The sequence below is a fragment of the Nyctibius grandis genome, chromosome 5, assembly GCF_013368605.1.
Source record: "Nyctibius grandis isolate bNycGra1 chromosome 5, bNycGra1.pri, whole genome shotgun sequence".
Classification (NCBI taxonomy): Eukaryota; Metazoa; Chordata; class Aves; order Nyctibiiformes; family Nyctibiidae; genus Nyctibius; species Nyctibius grandis.
The window spans coordinates 59,348,600-59,367,811 of NC_090662.1; the positions used below are offsets into that span (position 1 = coordinate 59,348,600).

Below are 19,212 nucleotides of genomic sequence, written 5' to 3' on the forward strand. Positions count from 1 at the left end.
GATGGTCACATTCTTTATTTTCATTTTATTTCTTAAGCCATCAGTAAAAGTGAATGGGCAGAAAACAACCAACTGAGCAGACAAACACACCTGAGCCGGTTATTTCCAAATATAAATAACTGTGGGACAACTGAAATTGAGCCAAAATAGAAAAAGGGAGCTGAGGAATTTAAAAGACAAAAGCAAGCCTTGCTGCACTCCCTTTTCATAGTGTCAGTGAAGAGGAAGTACCATAACAAAAAGGAAGCTATGGTTACATTTGATCAGACGTTTATTCCGACAGTAGGCATGGAATTGCACTTTCATGAAAATGCCAAAGCTGAATCGAGTCCAGCGCACTGGGGGCACTGTGCGCACTTAGCTTCATTTCTGCTGCAGCTCCTTCATTCTGTTCAGGGCACTGCCAGCTTGAAACCACTCTATCTGTGACTCGTTGAAGGTGTGGTTCAGCATGATTGTTTCTTGGCTCCCATTGGGATGCTTGATGATGCATTTCAGAGGCTAAAAGGAAGAAAACAGCTTTTATTCCTCCCCCCTTCTCTTTCAAGGGAGCAAGTTAACTGAAGCTTCTCACAGGAAAATTCCTACATGTTTAAAGGGTTGAAAATGGAATATTCTAGCTTGGGGGGGTCTTAACATAGCCGTGTGGATGCAGTTCCTTCTAGGGAGCATTCATGCATAAGGCAGGAAGAGCGTGGCCAACAGGTCAGGGGAGGTTATCCTGCCCCTCTACACAGCCCTGGTAAGGCCACATCTGGAGTACTGTGTCCAGTTCTGGGCCCCCTAGTTCAAGAAAGATAAGGAACTACTGGAGAGAGTCCAGTGGAGGGCTACAAAGATGATCAGAGGACTGGAGCATCTCTCTTATGAGGAGAGGCTGAGGGAGCTGGGACTGTTTAGTCTGGAGAAGACTGAGAGGGGATCTTATCAATACTTACAAATACCTTAGGGGTGGGTGTCAAGAGGAGGGGACCAGACTCTTCTCAGTGGTGCCCAGTGACAGGACAAGGGGCAACAGGCACAAACTGAAACATGGGAAGTTCCATCTGAATATGAGGAGGAACTTCTTTACTTTGAGGGTTGCAGAGCACTGGAACAGGCTGCCCGGGGAGGTTGTGGAGTCTCCTTCTCTGGAGATATTCAAAACCCGCCTGGACGCTACCCTGTGCAACATGCTCTAGGGGAACCTGCTTTGGCAGGGGGTTGGACTAGATGATCTCGAGGTCCCTTCCAACCCTTAACCATTCTGTGATTCTGTGAGAAGTTCAGAATGTTGTACCAGGGTTTCTCGTAACTGTTCAGAATAACGCGATCCGATTCTGACTTGCTCTCTAGCCCCCTGCACCACTGGTGCAGAGTGTCTCGTGTGGCTGGCAGCCCGCACTGCCCATTGGCGCCTGAGCTGCTTCGGGCCCCGAGCACGCAGCTCAACACTGCTCCCGCTCAGTGGCACATCCCTGCCCGCCCCGAGTGCCCTGACAAGACGCCCGGTTACCTTTCCAGGCGCGAAGTCTGCCAGCCCCACAATGCTTAGCTTGTCCACAGGATGAATCTTGTTGTAGTCCGCTGGATCAGCGAAAGTGAGAGGCAGTAGACCTTGCTTCTTCAGATTGGTTTCTGCAGAGAACAAACCAACACGCACGCTCGTAACCACACACTGCAGGGTATCAGGATTATCTTCTGGCTGCCCAGTGCTTCTCAGAGGAGTATTCCAGCAACAATTACTATTTTTGTAGCAAAATCAGCATATCCACTGTTCCTGGCATATCTAGCTAGGTACGTAACACGATTCCTGACAAGAGGGTCCACATGATCTGTCAAGCAGATAGGGTTTGTGCTCGTAGGTGTTGAGCCCTGGGGCAAGGTGAACACAGCTTCCACCCCAACCAAATACATCCTGTTTACACACATCACAGGGGATGTGCGACTCACCGTGGATCCTGGCAAAGCTCTTGGTGATGATGACCCTACCCCCCAAGTGACGTGGCTCCAATGCTGCGTGCTCCCGGCTTGATCCCTCACCATAGTTTTCATCCCCAATGACCGCCCATTTGACACCCATTTTCTGTGGCAAAAGAAACACATTTACATTTCTGCAGTCACTAAACTGAGGAATTAACAACAAATACCCACCCACACATGTTAATTTTAGTGCTATGGAAGGACAGGAATAAAGGAACTAAGAGCTTCACAGCAGTTAGGCACTGCCATCCTTCGCTAACAAGGGCCGAGGAGGATTGTCCTCGGGACCCAGAGCAAATCTTTGCTGCCACCTTTCCTTCCATGGTCCTGTGCCAGAGCAGCATTCACACCAGCCATGATCCCTGCTCTACTTCTGGAAGCGATATGGAAAACTAACTTCTGTCTACTGGAAGAAGCAATCTAAGACCACTGCCAAGCTGTCCAGAGGGTGAAAGGACATTTCTTGACATTCTAAGCCAAGTTTTAAAGAATGAAGGAGACAAGACTACAATTTATTTAAACATTACACTAGTCACAGGTGAAACACTCCAGGAGGAGAGATTTAGTTGCAGTCTGATGACACCCATGCCTTGTAAGGTGTGCAATGCCTAATTCCCCTTTCGTCTGTGATGTCTGGTCCCCTCTGGGTCACAAGATCCTCCTCCCTTTTCCCCGTAGCAGTCAGGGAGACAATCTCCTACAGGAACTGCCATCATCAGATTAAGTCCTAAGAAAAAGCCTCAACACTGAGTGAATTCACAGCTGCTGTTACTTGAGAGCAGGAGGGCAAGATCCTCAGTCTTGGCACAGACTGCCCAAGTGTAAACATCCTCTTAAAATAGCTGTGTCAGGGGAAAGTCTCACCTTGTAGTAACGGGCTGTGTCAGGAACTGGCCCAAACTCCTGGGTTAATGCATTCCTCACAGAGTTGGCTTTGCCATTTTCAATGTTGATGGCACCAATGAGCAGGTTGTTGGAGATGTTGTCCAGATGGCCACGGAATTTGAGCCAGGGTCCAGCTGCAGAAATATGGTCAGTGGTGCACTTCCCTTTCACCTAAAGGGTAGTAGAAGAGAAGAATGTCTTAGGATGGATCAGTGATTTGATCCTTCCTCAACACTTTTTATTCCTGAAGGATCCTCACATCTCTTTTTAGGGGCACAAACCCAAGAGAATTGCATCTGTTACAGAAATCAAAGCACTCTAAGGGAGAACACAATGGTCACCCTGCATGTGTTTGGTAGGAAGAACACCCCTGTTCCAAAGGGCAAATTACAAAAACGAGCTTAGCCATGACACCTCCTGCCATGTCCTCACTTCCCTCAGCAGCAAGTTCTTCAGGTACAAAAAGCAATTAAGTCGTTCCTGCTACAGCTCAGCCTCCCTGCTGGGGGAGTTCAGCAAGATGCCAAGCAGTTTCCTCTCAGTTTTCAATCTGCACATAAGGCTCCTCAGCTTGTAAGAAAAGAATTCCCAGCCAGAGATAATGGCCTTCCAACTGGTACGTCCCAAAGTGCTTGCAAAGGAATTGTCTGTGTCAAAAACACAAGCACAGCTCAGTATGGCCCTTGGGAGCACCTGCAACTCTCTGCCACTGAGAATCAGCAATGTTCCTGAAGGTCAGTTCCTAAGGCATTGCATTTCAGAACCCATCACTGTATTAACTGAAGTTTTCATCCCGTTAACTCACCACAGGCAGTGAGGAGAAACCCATGTCTTCATTAAGAGACTGAAATGCAACATTTAACTATTGTGAAGTAATTTCTCTTTCTATAAAATGGGAAGAGAACACACATACTGATGGATGAGAAGTTCCTAATGACCTCATTTCAGACAAAATGCATCTTAGAACAGTCAGGTATTAGAGACACTAATTAAAGAACCCATCCACCTTTTTGCTGCAGGTTGTAACTGGGACAAATTCCGCAGACTGCATGGTATGTGTAGGATCGTGTCACATGGTATAACAAGCTTTATTTTTCATGGTATTAGCTAACCACTAGCCCAAAGGAGAAAAGTCTCTTAGTTATAACAGAAAGAGGTATCAGAAGGAAACACCTGGAAGGAAGGAAGGTTCTTGCTTCCCTTGCAACGTGGTTGTAAGGGAGGGAATCACAGATAGCTCAAAGGCACATCTGAAGCTTCTAGCAATTGATGTGCAAACCCCCATTTGAGCAGTCCTGTCATAGCTGGTGTTCCCCCACTTCGCTCCTGACCTTGATGAGGATCAGCATGTCTTCTAGATCCTTGCCGTCCCACTTATCGAAGGGCTCAAGGAGCTGGAGGCGCTGGCTGGTGGGGCTCACATCCACATGCTGCCCACTGCCATCCTTGGGAGGGTACTGATAGGTGTCCTGGCCTGGGTCAAACTCCTTCCAAAGAAAAAAGGAAAATCATCAGCCTCAGCCATCCCCAACAGCACACAAAGAGAACAAGCCAATACAGGCAACTGCACCCGATGTAGCTTTAACACTAAGGAAGAGGTCAGTGCATGAAAGTTCCCTTACTACACATAAAACACTACTAGTGACAGGCTTTCCCTCCCTCTGTCTCCAGACCAGGGGGTTACCAGTTTGGGCAGCTCATCTGCATCAGGTGCTTCTAGTTTAAACTTCTTTCCATCTGCTCCTGTCAGGAAATCTGTCTCAGGGTTAAATTTTAGAGTGCCAGCAATGGACAGGGCTGTAACAATCTGAAAGAAAATAGAAAAGACAAATTTAAAGGCATATTCTAACCCCCATCTCTTCATTTGAAAGTCCTGCGCCTAACAGTCTCAAAGCCAGCAGCCAAGATACAAACCAAGCTACAGTGGGTCTCTTCTGCAGGCAGAGGAATTAGCTCCCAAGACACCCTGAACTATTCCATGCCTCTCCTCTGGCTGTTTCTTACCTCCGGAGAGGTCACAAATGCATGAGTCTCTGGATTGGCATCATTGCGACCCGTGAAATTCCGGTTGTAGGACGTAACTATTGTGTTTTTCTCTCCTTTCTTGATGTCCTTCCTGTGAAAGAAACAAACATGCTCATCAAATCGAAAGGGAATACTGCTTCTAGATGTCTCGCTGCTGAAATCCCCCAGCTTGGCTTTGGTAGCAATCACTGTCTTTTGGAAAGGGTGACAGAGCACTGGAACAGGCTGCCCAGGGAAGTTGTGGAGTCTCCTTCTCTGGAGATATTCAAAACCCACCTGGACACAACCCTGTGCAATGTGCTCTCGGGGAACCTGCTTTGGCAGGGGGTTGGACTAGATGATCTCTAGAGGTCCCTTCCAATCCCAACCATTCTGTGATTCTGTGAAACATGAATCGGTGCCTGGACATGTTTTCCTCCCTTACGCACAGACTCAAAACCAAGGACAGTGCAAAACCAAGTCAGACACTGACTCTGGGAGTAGTTTTCATAGCCTGTGTTGTGCACTGTTGAACTGTCTAAACAATAATCAGCTAAGTACATTGCCTTTGGACATCCCACCATTATCAATGACAAGGCCACATAAGAATATGTGTCCCACCCCTTCTATGGGGAATTTTCCTCTCTGCCACTCCAATAATTGAAGTTGGACTAGTTCACTTTTCCTGTTTTAAAAGGACCATATAAATTCCAGTCTGCCCTCTCACAGATAACAAATCTCTCTCCCCATTTTTTGCCTACTGTAAGAAGCCTCCAGGTGTGGCCATACTTGTGGCCATTCTGCAGCTTCATTCATCGAAAGGCTCAATATACATCTGCAGTCTTTCATTTCTTCTCCTCCAGTGCATCTCAGACAGCTATGGCCAATGGATTTTTAAGCATTTAGTTTCAATTCCCAGTGTATTATATTTACAATCAAATTTGGCTTCACAGAGCAAAAAGAGCAAAAAGATATAAAGCTAGAATCAGGTCCATCTTCCACTTTACCTGTCCCACTGGCCAATGCATGGCCCACAAGCGTTGGCAAGAACCAGCCCTCCAACATCTCGCAGGATTTGTGCCTGGAGGCAGAGAATAACTTTGTTACTAGTAGAAAGTCTGGAACAAGTTTCTGGGGTTGCTCTTTCAGAGGAAGGGGACACCTGTCTTCTAACAGAAAGCACCAAGCCTGAAAAAATTCCCGTTCTTGTTTCACTTGCAAGTTTTCAGTCACTTTTATAAATACATGGGGTTTGATCCCAGTAGAGCTGTAAGTTAACCCTGGGGAAGAGCACAGGATGACTTGCCATGATGTTTCCATTCTCTACCTACTTCAAATTGAGCAAGCCAGCTACTCGCAGATATCTGACTGAAGGGCAGCGGCTGGTCTGATTAATAGTCTATGTGCTTCCTGTCCATGTAAGGAGAGAATTGGTGAAAGTGCAGGCAAGCGTATGTGCCTGCTCAGTCCATTCAGCAAACGATTCAATTAAGAGGGCAGCTGTTAAGGAAAAGTACGACTGTAGACTTGTTGGAGGAGGCATTAAGCATTCTCTGGACATACCCACACATAGATTTAGATAGTTGGTCCCCAAGCTGTGACAGCATCTAGTATTTACTAAATATTACAATTAATTAAAACATCATTTTCAGCTCCCCACAGAAAAGGGGAGAAAGTAGGTGGTGGTTTCTCTACAGAAACACTTCATTTTAATCAAACATGAGTTTTGCCGTAAGTTTAGCCTAGAATGGGAACTTCCTTCCTACAAAGGACTTGCTCACATCCTAAACTGTTCTTAAAGGAGAAAACTGGATTGCAGGTGGGTGCTAGCCATGCGTCAGCCATGGCTATCCACAGAACTCCAGAAGCAAAAATCCCTTGCTATGCATACTGTTATCTTCTCAGGGTTCCAGTTCCAATCCCATTCTTATACGCCCAGGTAAAGATACCACGTCAAAACACTGTCAAGGTGATGGCAGGACCCACAGGCGTAGTAACACAACACTTGTTACTACACCTCTAGCAATAAGTGAAGACAAAGTTTAAGAGGTTTCCATTAGTCACCTCTGGACTCCTAAGTACTGTCTGGAAGAGAGTTTAACACTTACTGTTTGGAAGCGTAAAGAGCAGTCATACTCACGTAACCGTCTCTTTCAATGGTGGCACGGATCTGCTCTGAACCTGGTGTGATTGTGAACTTAGATTTGCACTTCAATCCATGCGCTAGTGCCTGTTTTGCCACTGCTGCAGAGCGTCCCATGTCCTCATAGCTGGAGTTGGTGCAGCTGCCAATCAAGCCTGTGGTGTTTGACAGGAACAGGGAGGTGGTTACTGCAGCCCCTCGTTCTAGGAATCTCCTCCCCGATTCACCTCTCAGCAGAAAAAACAAGGGACAACCATGTTTTCTGCTGACAAGGAATCTGAAATGGTTTCAGGTACTAACACTGCCAAGCCTCCCAGCAAGATACTGCTGTTACAAACAATCCCGTGTCCGGCTTTGGAAGTTGCACGGTCAGAACACACTACTGGTCAGAACACACTACTGGTCACTAGTCTGGTTATTGTTTTACAAGGTCAGAGAGTGTCACCTACTTGCACTTTGGTTAAGCAAATCACCACAGAGAGGTACTGTTCCATGAAGACAGAAAAGGCTTCAAATCAAGATGGCAAGGAATGGAGGAAATGATGAAAAGAAAGCATCCTTTGTTACAGTACAAAGACCACATGAGGACATACTATACTGTCCTGACAGCATTCTGGTGCTAATCAGCGAAAAATAAATTCTCTTTCAGTTACAGCTGCTCTTGATCCTATTTGTAACACTATTGAATAATACATTTCCCACCTGGGATGTGGCCTTTACAACATATTTGCATTCTTTTCATTCCCCCAGTGAGTAACCTTGCGAAGCCAGCCGACAGGTTACCATCCCACAAGTGAGTATATAAGTATCCAAGCCTGCTCTTTAGGACAGCAAATACTAATTTTACTACATCCCAAGAGCTCAACAGCCAGCTGCTAGGAGGACTGACAATCATGCTCCTGGCTCCTGACAGATCTTTGCAACAGAAAAAATCCATGCAACAGACTTAAAGGTGCTCTTCAACAGGTAACATTCCTGTCAACCCAATCATTCAAAAGTTTTCAAGAAGGAAAAAAAAACTTGTCTGTCTCTGGAGATTAAAATCCCTTCAACTATCACAGATCTCATCCCACACACCTGGCCCATGTGGTCACTACTCTTCCCAGCAAATTCATATGGCCATGAAGAGATGACACTGCAGCAAAGTCAAAGGACATACAGCAGTAATTAAAGGATTGGGATACCAAGCTATGTGACCAGCTGCTTATCCCAAGACAGCAACATTTATGTGACACGGATGAAGGCGGAGGAAAGAGCAAATGCTACCCACCAACTCTGATATCAACAGGCCAGCCCTCCTTTTCTGCCACAGCACCAATATCTGACACAGGGTGCGCCAGGTCTGGTGTGAAAGGTCCATTGATATGCGGTTTCAGCTTTAAGAAACAGTGACAAAGTCAGAAATTACAGTAGCCAAGGAAAACCCCAGAACAAAGCAGCAAATCAATTCCTTTCATAGCTCTATCTGGAAGCTGTTTAAATACGATTCTCCTACATGAACACCGGAGCAGAACCTGTCAGTGAAGCAGACCTGAGTGTTTTTTCGTATGTTCTAGCACAGCGCCAGGGGTGTTAAATCAAACTCCCAGCTTGGTCCTCATTCACACAAAGCAGAGTCACATCATAACATCCAAGATGGCAAGCAGGAAGGAAGCCTTACCTCACTGAGGTTGATTTCTATCACCTGGTCATATTGACAACCAGAATCCGGTACCAAGTGTTGCTGGAATTCATCCGCTAGCGCAGCTATGTCTGGAATAAGAAAGAAGGGAGATCTGAAACGTGCAGCAAATATGAGGGAAAAGAAAAAGCTTGGAATGGCTAAACATAGGGAGTCCACCGTATACTTCCCCATATACTTCATCTACAGACTCCTTGCTTGTACCAGATGACCTACAGGACCATGCAAGGTCAGAAATCACATCAGACACCACTGTAAGAGGATGTTGCTCCCAGAATACTTCTTCACTTGAACCCACACTTCTACCTATTTCAACCCCCAAACTCTCTTACCAGCTCGCCCAGTCTTGCCCAAATACTTCTTCATCCGTGCGTTGTAAGGGAAGACTGATGTGGTAGCTCCGATTTCAGCCCCCATGTTACAGATTGTTGCCATTCCTAGAGAAAGAGTGGGAGAAGAAACCACAGGGTCAATGAGAAAGTCCAAGGCCATCCAATTGTCCAAAAGTCAGTCCACGGAAAAGACAGCAAAGCCAAGAGAGACTGGGGCATTAGCCACAGAAACCTAACTCCACAGCAGACAGGACACACTGACTACATAATGACTGGCTCAGCCCCTAAGATTTCCAATCGATACAGCGCCTGCGACCAGACTTTTCTGCAAGAAAGGAGCTGAAAGCTACAGTGATTCTTGCAGATACTGGAAGGTATGACAGGGAACCCCCTGTCTGCACTGAGCATCAAATACATTCACAGCAGTGAGCAGTGTCTCTGCTACCTGCAATGAGTGTCCCGTCCCTCCCTACCATCTCATTTATCTTCACTGGAAGAGATAGGAATTTGTGAGAAATTTAATGGGTTGAATAAAAAGCTTCCATTGACAGAACACAATAAAAAAAAAAAAAATGTTTGCTCACGGCACTGGGATCACCCATGCCTTTCAAGAACACAGCAATGAAGCTGTAGAAGCTGCTGTTTTACATTTAACGAGCTAGAAGCAGATACCACAGGTCAAGTTCCTCTGATTTCACAGAAGAAAAATCCCAAATTGCTCTCAGTTTGTAAAACCAAATATTCCAAGTAGTTGCCAAGCCATGCAAATGGAGAGGAGAAGCCCAACTCAAAGGCTGCACTTCAAGCCAAAGGGAAGGGACACTTCTCATAATTTAGTCCTAACTAATATCACTACAGACAACTGCAATTTTTGCTGGTTCAAATTCAGCGCCCAAGACCCACAATTAGAGAGTGCAAGACTGCATGTTACAAACTGCTGCTTACTGATCTCCCCCTCTGCCCTGCTTTTCAAAAAAGCTTTTTCTTTAACAGCTGTCACACGTGTATGCCCTTCAACCTGTTTCTTTCCTCTAACCACAGCCTATTTTAGGCTGAAAAGAAAATGTTACCCTTTATCTCTGACATCTCCACCCTCTAAGCATACGCTGGAGTACCTCCACCCTTACTCTTATCCTAACATACCATCTTACAGGGTTCTTCACAATTAACCATTCAGTGTTCTCAAAGTCACAAGAAGATTTAATGGAGAGAGGTTACTTTTTCACCAAGAGTGCTATCTTGTTACACTACTCTCACCCACCCTCCCAGTTTGCCATGTACTAATCAGCTGGCCAGGCTAAGGGAGAACATTTAGCACTTCTTGCCTGATTCCCTTCCCAGTCTCCACAGACAACTCAACACCCAGCTCCAACAACAATCCACTCCAGATAAAAGATTCATGTTGTCTTACCAGTGCAAGAGATTGAATCCACACCAGGCCCATGGTATTCGATGATGGCACCTGTTCCCCCCTTGACAGTAAGGATGCCAGCCACTTTCAGGATTACATCTTTAGGAGAACTCCAGCCTGAAAGCTTGCCAGTCAGTTTTACACCAATAACCTGAGCAACATTAATGGGAAGAAAAAAAGAAATACTGACACCATTTCCTTTCAGCAACCAAAACAATTCCTCAGAATTTCCATTTCTTAGGAATCTGTGTGGTCACAATACCAAAAAGGAGAAAATCCTGAAGTATCAGAACATGTGCACGAGGGCTGAAACCACTCACAGGGCTGACTGAAGGGAGATCACTACTCACCTATTGCCCTCAGTTGCTGAATAAAAAGGCTGAAAACGGAAACTCAGAGCAGCCAATGAATCATAGACCAGCTGTTAAAGCCAGTGTGTGATTACAAACAAGACTGTAATGGTATATAGTGCCTTATATACATAGTGCCTGAAAAATCAACATTTCTTACATATCTTACATATCTCACCCTTCACATCAAAAATTACTATTCCTTTTACTCCTACCTTTGGGCATTTGAGCTCCCAAGGGATTCCTGCCATGACATCTACCGCATCAGCTCCACCCACACCAATGCAGATTCCTCCCAAGCCACCTCCATTGGGGGTGTGTGAATCTGTGCCGATCAGCATAACCCCAGGGTAGGAGTAGTTCTCCAGAATGATCTGAAAATAAAAATGGATTGTTTGCTTGCTTGATTGTTGGGAAAGGAGTAGGAAGACAGCAAGAAAGAAGACAAGAACAAGAATTTAGATTAGTTTGTATTTGCAGATTTCAGTAGCAAGAAAGTAATGGAATTTGTTCTGGATTGTAAATTCACTTGTTTCAAACTCCCTGTGGAGGATGTAATGACAGAACAAGGTACCAAGTCTCAGTCCAAGGATCCTTGCTCATCCCAGGATAGTAAGAAAACTTAAAAAAAAAATCTTAATTTTTTCACTGGAAGAACCCTTGCTTCCAGTTTAGGCTTTTGCTAAGGTGCCACCTTTGTTAGGCCTCAGGAGTCTGTTCCTTAGCCTCCAAACCCTTGATCAACTGCTAAGCAAGCCAGTTCACATATCCAATGCTAGCGAGACCTTTCGTAGACTTTATGCTCCCACAGCAGTAGCATACCAACAGGCTCCTCCAAACCATGCTGCCAGCCAAAACCTAATCATGTAGAAGAATCCCTTACAAACACACCAAGAGGCTGCCCTTCCGTTGCTGCTGCTATTGTTTCCACGCAAGACTAACTACTAACAAAGCCACAGAACAGTTCTTTAATGACAAACGATGAGTTTTCTATGGTAGCAAAACACTAGAGAACTCAAGTTAATGAACTTCTCACTGTGTATGTGCCATACCAACATTATGGACAGCCTTTCTGGGAAGCGCAGAACTCGTACCACGTGCATTACAGAACAGCTTGGACAGGACTAAGGTGGCCCTTTGTTGAGAAGACCAAGGTTTTGCCTCTAGTACTTCCAGCTTTATTTGCATGTAGCTCACATTAATACACTCGTGTGAGAAAGCTCACTTTCAAGGACTCACTTTGCCAGAGTTGGATTCTGAAGCTATACAACATGACCAATTTTCTCCAGACAGAGACAGTCAGCCACAAGAAAGCTGGTAACCACGGCACGGAGCTGTGTTGCCACGTGACAGATGTTACGAGTGGTTTCAGAGCACAAATAACCTCAGGTGTTCTCACAACCTTTTGGAGCGTTCACCTGTTCTATATCCTTTCTCTGTTGCATCACATCAAGTTAAAATAACCTTAGTAGCTCATTTTGTAGCTAAGAAAACATAGTAGAGAGCTCTTGACTGCACCTGGTCACAAGTTCCCTGCTGACAGGACATCATCCATTCTCCTCTCCCCTCTTGATTCGTGTTGCACTGCAATTTTTACTGCCTGCGACTCAGAGGAACAATGAAAAATGTCTACTGGACCCAAAAAGCACATCAACCAAGTGTAAGTTAGGGAAATCCTGCCACAGTTGTTGGTCTTTTTTAAAAAAAAGAAGACTCATTAAGTGGTAAGTTATCTTGGGACAGTCATATTCTTTTAAGGTGCAAATGCTAAAACAAGAGAATCTCATATTTGGAAACTGTTTTGCATTTTATTCAGTTCACATAGCAACTTGTTATGTGTTGCCATTTTTGAGTACTTAAAGGAAGCTGCTCTGTTTGGTGTCCTTATATACTCTCCTGGTTTTTATGGAACCAAATGCATACAAAATAACCCTAAAAAAAGTATGTTCCCAAAGCTGCTTTCCTTACCACCAAAAGCATTTCACATTAGCCTATGTAGCCAGCTTCATGGCATCACCTTACTGTTCCAATCGTACCAAGAAGAGCCAGCCCACAAGCAGTTAAGATATTTCAAGCTTCTGTGATTCACACTGCATGCTGTTGGCACTACCTAATCACACATCAGGTTACAGTTTGACCAAAATAACCTTTAAGAAAAGCCACTGCTGTCAAGATAACCGAGAGAGAGCAAGCAAGAAACCTCACCCGCTTCAAGGAAAGCAAGTTGTTTTCCCAAGCTAGCAAAATTCTCCAAGGGCTTGCACTTGAGCTCTCTCTTCACCATAAGGTAAAAGAGCCATTGCGTGTTCAAAGATTGCAAACACACACACACTTTACCTGGTGAATGATTCCTGAGCCAGGTTTCCAGAATCCCACTCCATACTTGGCACCAGCCGTTGCTAGGAAGTTGTACACCTCCTGGTTTATGTCCTATTCACACAGGGAAACACAAAGCATTAGTAACACATGTTGTTCTTCCATACATCAAGAGCTCACTCAAACACATTCCCTTCCCTCCCATGTCTGTCTGTAGTTTGCTCCACGGTTTTGTAGCAGATAGAGGTAGGTGCACATCACTTGCTTAAAACCAAAAGGGGATCAAGACTGTTTGCCAGTCAGTTGTAACAGGCCATTTAATTTCATCCAACTTATAGCTCTACTAAAGCATCTTTTTTAGTTTCCAATTCCAACTAGCACAAGGGAAATTGCACAATTAAAGGAAAATCCTGCCAATGAGGCATTAAAAATGTTCTGCTCATTTCTTATATTCTCAGACAGCTTTTTAACCTGTTTCCTTCTCTTCTTCTAGCCCCCACTTCCTTCTCTACCAGCTGTTCTTTTTTGCTTTAGATGCTTTGCAGACATTTCAAACCCCTTAGATAAGCATTTTGGCTTTATTTTTACAGATTAAGAAATGGAACTGGAAGTTGCTTGTTGCCAGGGGAGTTTGTGGGTGTCATTTCTCATTCTACCAAGTCTCCTGTTTAAGACTCACACAATGCTGCCTTTCTTGCTGCACTATCACCATTACTGGTGAAGGTCACACCCTGAAAATTGCTTGTGAGAATAGCCATGGTTGCCAAGGAAGTACGACACTATTATGTCCTGATAGTTCTTGGCAGAGGAGTGGCAGAGTAGATAAGATAAGCATTAGGAAGAGAGTTTCTTAAAGACTGTTCTCATGCAGCTACGGTTCAGAATAAAGAGAAAGGGGAAACTGGAGATAATGGAAGAATTGTCTCAGCATACATTTGCTGAAGTTTCCCATGAGGCAGCAGCAGTTCTTTAAGCCTCGTTTTCCACTGGGAGTCGGGTCACTTCACTCTGTTTGTGCATCCCTCCCCCAGTAAAGCACGCTGATGTGCCAGGAGCAGATCCAAACCACGCTCCGGCCTGCCAGCATTCATCGTATGCCAACTGGCAGCAGCAGAAGCAGAACCCAGTCAGAAGAAGGCAGGACCTTTACTTGCTCTGCTCAGAGTGGATGGCAAAGGAGGCACTCTGCTCAGCTCAGAGCTGCCGCGAATATAATTGCACTACAGAGAACAAATGCAGGAATAGGGGGAAGGGGAAAACAGGAGGTGAAGGGAAGAAAATGTCTTCTTTAGTAAATCCCAAATTCTTAATCACACAACTTAGGACTGAGATAAGCGGAGCAAGAACTCCCCAAATTGACTCCTGAGTGGTATAAGTTGCTTTACTGTGGCCTGAAGGAGAAAGCCAGAAGCAGTTACTTCAACATCAGGAGTTTCTGAGAATAGATCTGGACTAAAATCTTAAATGCAGCTGAGCCCCCCCGAGACTGTTTACTGTTTGTAAATTTTGGTATCAGCATTCAAGGCACAATTCCTCCTGGCTCTGACAGTGGACTTAGGCTAGGTCCACTCAGAGTAACAGGATTTACTCCACCTCCCTGCTATGCTAAGAGCATGTTCTTCCCTGGCAAATGCATTGTGGTACATAGGACAGAGGAGAATGTGTCTGTATTTAACAGAAGCCCCTACAGAGGAATAAGCAGTAAAACAGTGAGCTGGAAATTTTAAAAAGGTGGTGAATCAGCAATTGGGAAAACAACATATTGAAATTCCCAAATAAAAACCAACATACTCCATGCTTCTATACACATCTATTCCTACCCTCGCTAGCCCTGAAAGCTGCACATGCTTCAGTTAGTGTTCTTCAGCTAATCATTAGCAAATGGTTTGGGAAACAAAAGTAGTTATTTGCTCCCCCCTCACAGGATACGCCAGTGCAATGCAAACACATGTTCAGGAAGTTTTTCATGTTACCATAGTGTGGCATAAAGAACATAACTCTCTAGAGTAATTTGTCTTCCTTTTTTTCCCTTTGAAATAGATTTTTCCTCTTCCCTTAGCTGAAATATCTTCTCACTGTCCAGAACACACATATGACCTGGGCTTCCATCATTAACAGATTAAGACTAGCTCTTTCTACATTCATGGTCCTTTAAACCATGTAACGGATGAAGCTCAGCTGAAAAACTTCCAAAGATCCATTTACTCTGTTTCTTTGCTGCATCTGACCTATCTACAGAGCTGACCACCACAAGCAATCTGTTACATATCTGATTCATGGCTGTCCTTCTCGGGGCGTGGGGGGGAAATCTCTTCCTTCAACTGGAAAGATGTTTTCAAACAGACAGAATTTAAGACAATAGTGACCTTGGCTCTTCGAAGATCCTTTTCACCACCTGACTGGGCTTCGATGAGGTGATCACAGTGGATGGTGGAAGGCACAGCCACTTTTGGCAGCCCGCTGCTGATGAACTGTAACATTGCCATCTGAGCAGTGGCATCCTGCATGGCCACACGGTCTGGCCGTAAGCGCAGATAGGTCTTGCCCCGCTCAATCTCCTGTTTTGCTGGGTCATCCAGGTGTCCATATACAATCTTCTCAGACAAACTCAGGGGACGGTCAAGCCTGGGGAGAAGAATTTTAGTATCTGCATCTTGTGTAATTCAACATTTGCCTTTTAAGCACGTAACAGAATGCTTCCCTGTATCACTCTGATTATTAAGGCTTATTAACATACAGAAACCTGCATGCTCTTCTTACAGCACTAAAATATCAACTGGCAGCCAACTAAAACAAGGGCTCAGTCCAGAAAGTTCAAAGGTATATGGATTGATGTCACTTTATGCTTTCTTTTATAATCTTCCTATATAATAAAAGAAACATTGACTCTGCTCATTTCTTGAGTCATACCTCAGAACAGCAAATGTGGAGGTGAGACAGAGGTCAGACTCAATTCACAAATACCAGATCCCACAGCAAGTACAACTAAGCGGAGTTTCATGACCTTAGCCCTTTCATCCTACAGCTGTATCAGCTGAGGAACCTATTTAGGTCAGTGGTGAGATCTTCCAAGAAGTAACTAAGTAGATACAATAACTTGAAATGAGAGCTACTGCACTTAACAAAAGATGCAAAGACTGGAGGACATCATACAAGCCACTGCCGAGGTAAGTGGAGCAGGAACAACAACTTAGTGGGCACACAAGACTCTCTCAGCAGATTAAGGTCACTGTGTTTACATATGCTATGAATTCCCAGCCCTCCTTTCCATGCCTAACGCCTACAGTGGAACACAAGAGAACATTTGCTGTCAAAACACAGCGCAAAGGAGCATTAGCCTATAATGACCACTGCCCACACGCTGCTTTCCCAGAATGGAGCAAGGGACAATATGAAGGCTTCTCAAAGAGGGCATTAAACAAAGAGGACAGAGCACCTCCTTTGCACTGGCCTGGTTCTCTGCATGTCGCAATGCTTCAGCATAACCTTCAACCCCTCCCCCAGTGCCCCACCACTACCTGGGGACACTGCAACTCATGTTTCACTACATTCATGACTGCCACCGCTCAAAGCTGCTCTCCCTAAGTAAACATTCCCTATGCCAGGGCCCCATGACATTTTTTTCCTCTTCTCCTGTCACTGCAGAGCTGAGTTCTGCACATTAACCCCTCCCCTCTTCCCTTCTCCACTCTTACCTCTTACGGACAATGCTGATGTTCTTCTCCAGCTTTTCATAATTTACGTATTCATTAGGCTCAAAGTGGCTCATGGCCACCTTGGCCCGCTGGCACAGGACGGGAGCAACATGGTAGCGTCGTATCCGACTATTCAAGGCATGCTGGAAAAAGCAGAGTATTAGCACTGGAACCTTGCAGAATGAATTCCTATAACGTATCAATTAGCCAATTCTTTTTCAGTTGTTATTCCTGGGATTTTACAGGCTGAGGAATAGAAAAATTGCAAAGCTTTTTAGAGGCACCCAATGAACGTTTTATCGTACAATACTGTGTATTATGTTAAACAGTGAGACACCAGGTTACCCAGAATGGGTAGCATTTACCAAATTGTTTTACATTTCTATTTATAACACCAGATACCTTACGCTTTCAGTAAGAAATCTGCTTTCAGGCAATGCTGAAATAATTCTTAAGCAACACTAGTTTGCTATACTCCTGACATACTACAGCCATGGTGGAGAAGAACCTACGCAGTTCCCAAAGCAAGCTAACCCTAGGTTTGTATTTGCTAACTGGTATTGAGTTTATATTGAAGGACTGCCAGGTGACACAGCATGGGACTGAGTAGATACCAGTCTGTTCCACCATCACATACAAACTTCCCTATGCAGTGTCCCTGCATACCACTACAAAGCTTATTATATTTCCACATAAGGTGAGCCACGTTTCAATGCCAGCTAGAGTGACTTCGATGTACATGCCTGGTCTATGATGTAACGCAGAGTAGGAGAGAGGCAAGATGTGGAACCAACACATCAGCTTCACCAACCTGGCTGCGCAGATCCACGTGCTATTTATCTTCAATCTCACAAAGGCTTCCTCACGTTTGCCCTAAGAAAAGCCTTGCCCTCACCCTACAGGTGAGTGAACAGCAAGACAGATGAACTATACTGCGAGCTGAACATAGCAGCAGAAAATGCCATGGAAAAAAAGCCCAAATTTTGCTTGGCAGCCTCCACAATGGAACAGTTCCCTGGAACATGGGAGAAGGGCGGGCTATGGCGAGGCACCTTTATAGCACCTGACCTGAAAGAGACAGGTCAGTGCCCAGGGTTAAAAGGCTCTCATGCAGCTTTGAAAACTGAGTCAGAGGGCAGCCTCCATAAAAACTTCCAAGGATTTGGCACGTGCATTTCTTACATCCTTTGAAAGTCCCAGTCATCAGCACTAGAAACAGACTGAAGACAAGACTTCAGAGTTCTTCCTCCTCAGCGTTACAAGGTTTTGATAAGTGCAGGTTAATACACACAGCAGTATTGCACTAAGCATCCCTTTCATACGTATGACTGTAAATCAGCAAATATTCCTTGCGCAGAACACATTCAGAGCACCTACCACTGTTTTTATGTTGTCAGAAATGCTAGCCAATTCTTTAGATCTGTTCAAGCATTTTTAATTTTCCCTTGTGACTGCTTTTCCCAGTTTTCTTGTTACCGGCATTGAAAACATCGCCTGAAATAATCATGATCAATGAGACGTCACCAATTTTTATCCAAATCTCGTTTTATTGTCCGTTTGATAACATTTCTTAGTATCTTACACAATAAAAAGTTCAAGAAATCTAGGCGAGAGCATAACAGCCAGCACACTAGCGATAAGGGTGGAGTTTGTTTTTTTACCAATCCCAATCAACTAGATACACAGCTTTCGGTCAGAGCAATACAGACCTGCAGCAGCTGCACGCCGCTTTCGTTAAAGAATATCTGAAGTAAGCGAACACGGCAGTACAAGAGAGGGCACTGCTCCTCCAGGAGTGCAAATGAAACCCAGTCATCAAATTTCACCATGCTGCACTTTAAGCTTAGATCTTCCAGAACGTATCACAGGTGTCAAAGTTGAGACTTTTCCTTCTTCCACGAACAAAAAATAAAAACCCAAAACAAACCAAACACCACCTGGCTTCTCATTGTTTAACGTACATATGCTGCTCTTTACCTAGCAGCTGCACAACTTCTGTGTTTGTTTTGTTCTGCCTTTTTTTTTTTTCCTTTTAAAAACTTAAGCATTTGCCCAGCACAATTAATGGTGTGGAAATGTCTTTACCTCACAAGATATCCATTATCTTGTGAAAGTTTCCAACTGCTGAAGTGGCTGGAAAAAACACTAAAGGATTTCACCAGTGTTCATGGAAAAATAATCTCTTCCCCAGATCAAGAAACGTATTTTGGTTTAATGCAGTAATTCCTTCTTCCCCCGCTCCTCCCTCCCCTAAACCAACCCTGTAACACAACTGATTAATGGAGTTCCTCCTTGTCACCCAGTAAACTGAAAGCTAAATTTCACCATAATTCAGCATACAGAAGAGCAAATTTGCAAATTAAAGTAACAGCACAGGCTTCATAGCTCTCTAGTCTGGCCTGGGACCAAAGCTGATTATAACAAAAACCTGAA

The 19,212-nt window shown here is 44.6% G+C and overlaps 1 protein-coding gene across 1 annotated transcript in view; it reads right to left on the reverse strand.

The window, feature by feature from the left end:
* Nucleotides 1-19,212, reverse strand: part of ACO2 (aconitase 2) — a 23,012-nt gene continuing 3,800 nt past the window's right edge. The window contains exons 2-18 of the mRNA XM_068401193.1: nucleotides 16,780-16,922; nucleotides 15,451-15,709; nucleotides 13,106-13,198; nucleotides 10,984-11,142; nucleotides 10,419-10,569; nucleotides 9,008-9,112; nucleotides 8,655-8,746; nucleotides 8,265-8,370; nucleotides 6,992-7,149; nucleotides 5,859-5,932; nucleotides 4,852-4,963; nucleotides 4,532-4,654; nucleotides 4,179-4,334; nucleotides 2,827-3,018; nucleotides 1,933-2,065; nucleotides 1,496-1,617; nucleotides 1-501 (exon numbers count right to left, since the gene is read on the reverse strand). Of these exons, the coding sequence (XP_068257294.1) occupies nucleotides 364-501; nucleotides 1,496-1,617; nucleotides 1,933-2,065; nucleotides 2,827-3,018; nucleotides 4,179-4,334; nucleotides 4,532-4,654; nucleotides 4,852-4,963; nucleotides 5,859-5,932; nucleotides 6,992-7,149; nucleotides 8,265-8,370; nucleotides 8,655-8,746; nucleotides 9,008-9,112; nucleotides 10,419-10,569; nucleotides 10,984-11,142; nucleotides 13,106-13,198; nucleotides 15,451-15,709; nucleotides 16,780-16,922 (2,316 nt within the window). The 3' untranslated portion in view covers nucleotides 1-363. The remainder of the gene's footprint in view (nucleotides 502-1,495; nucleotides 1,618-1,932; nucleotides 2,066-2,826; nucleotides 3,019-4,178; nucleotides 4,335-4,531; nucleotides 4,655-4,851; nucleotides 4,964-5,858; nucleotides 5,933-6,991; nucleotides 7,150-8,264; nucleotides 8,371-8,654; nucleotides 8,747-9,007; nucleotides 9,113-10,418; nucleotides 10,570-10,983; nucleotides 11,143-13,105; nucleotides 13,199-15,450; nucleotides 15,710-16,779; nucleotides 16,923-19,212) is intronic.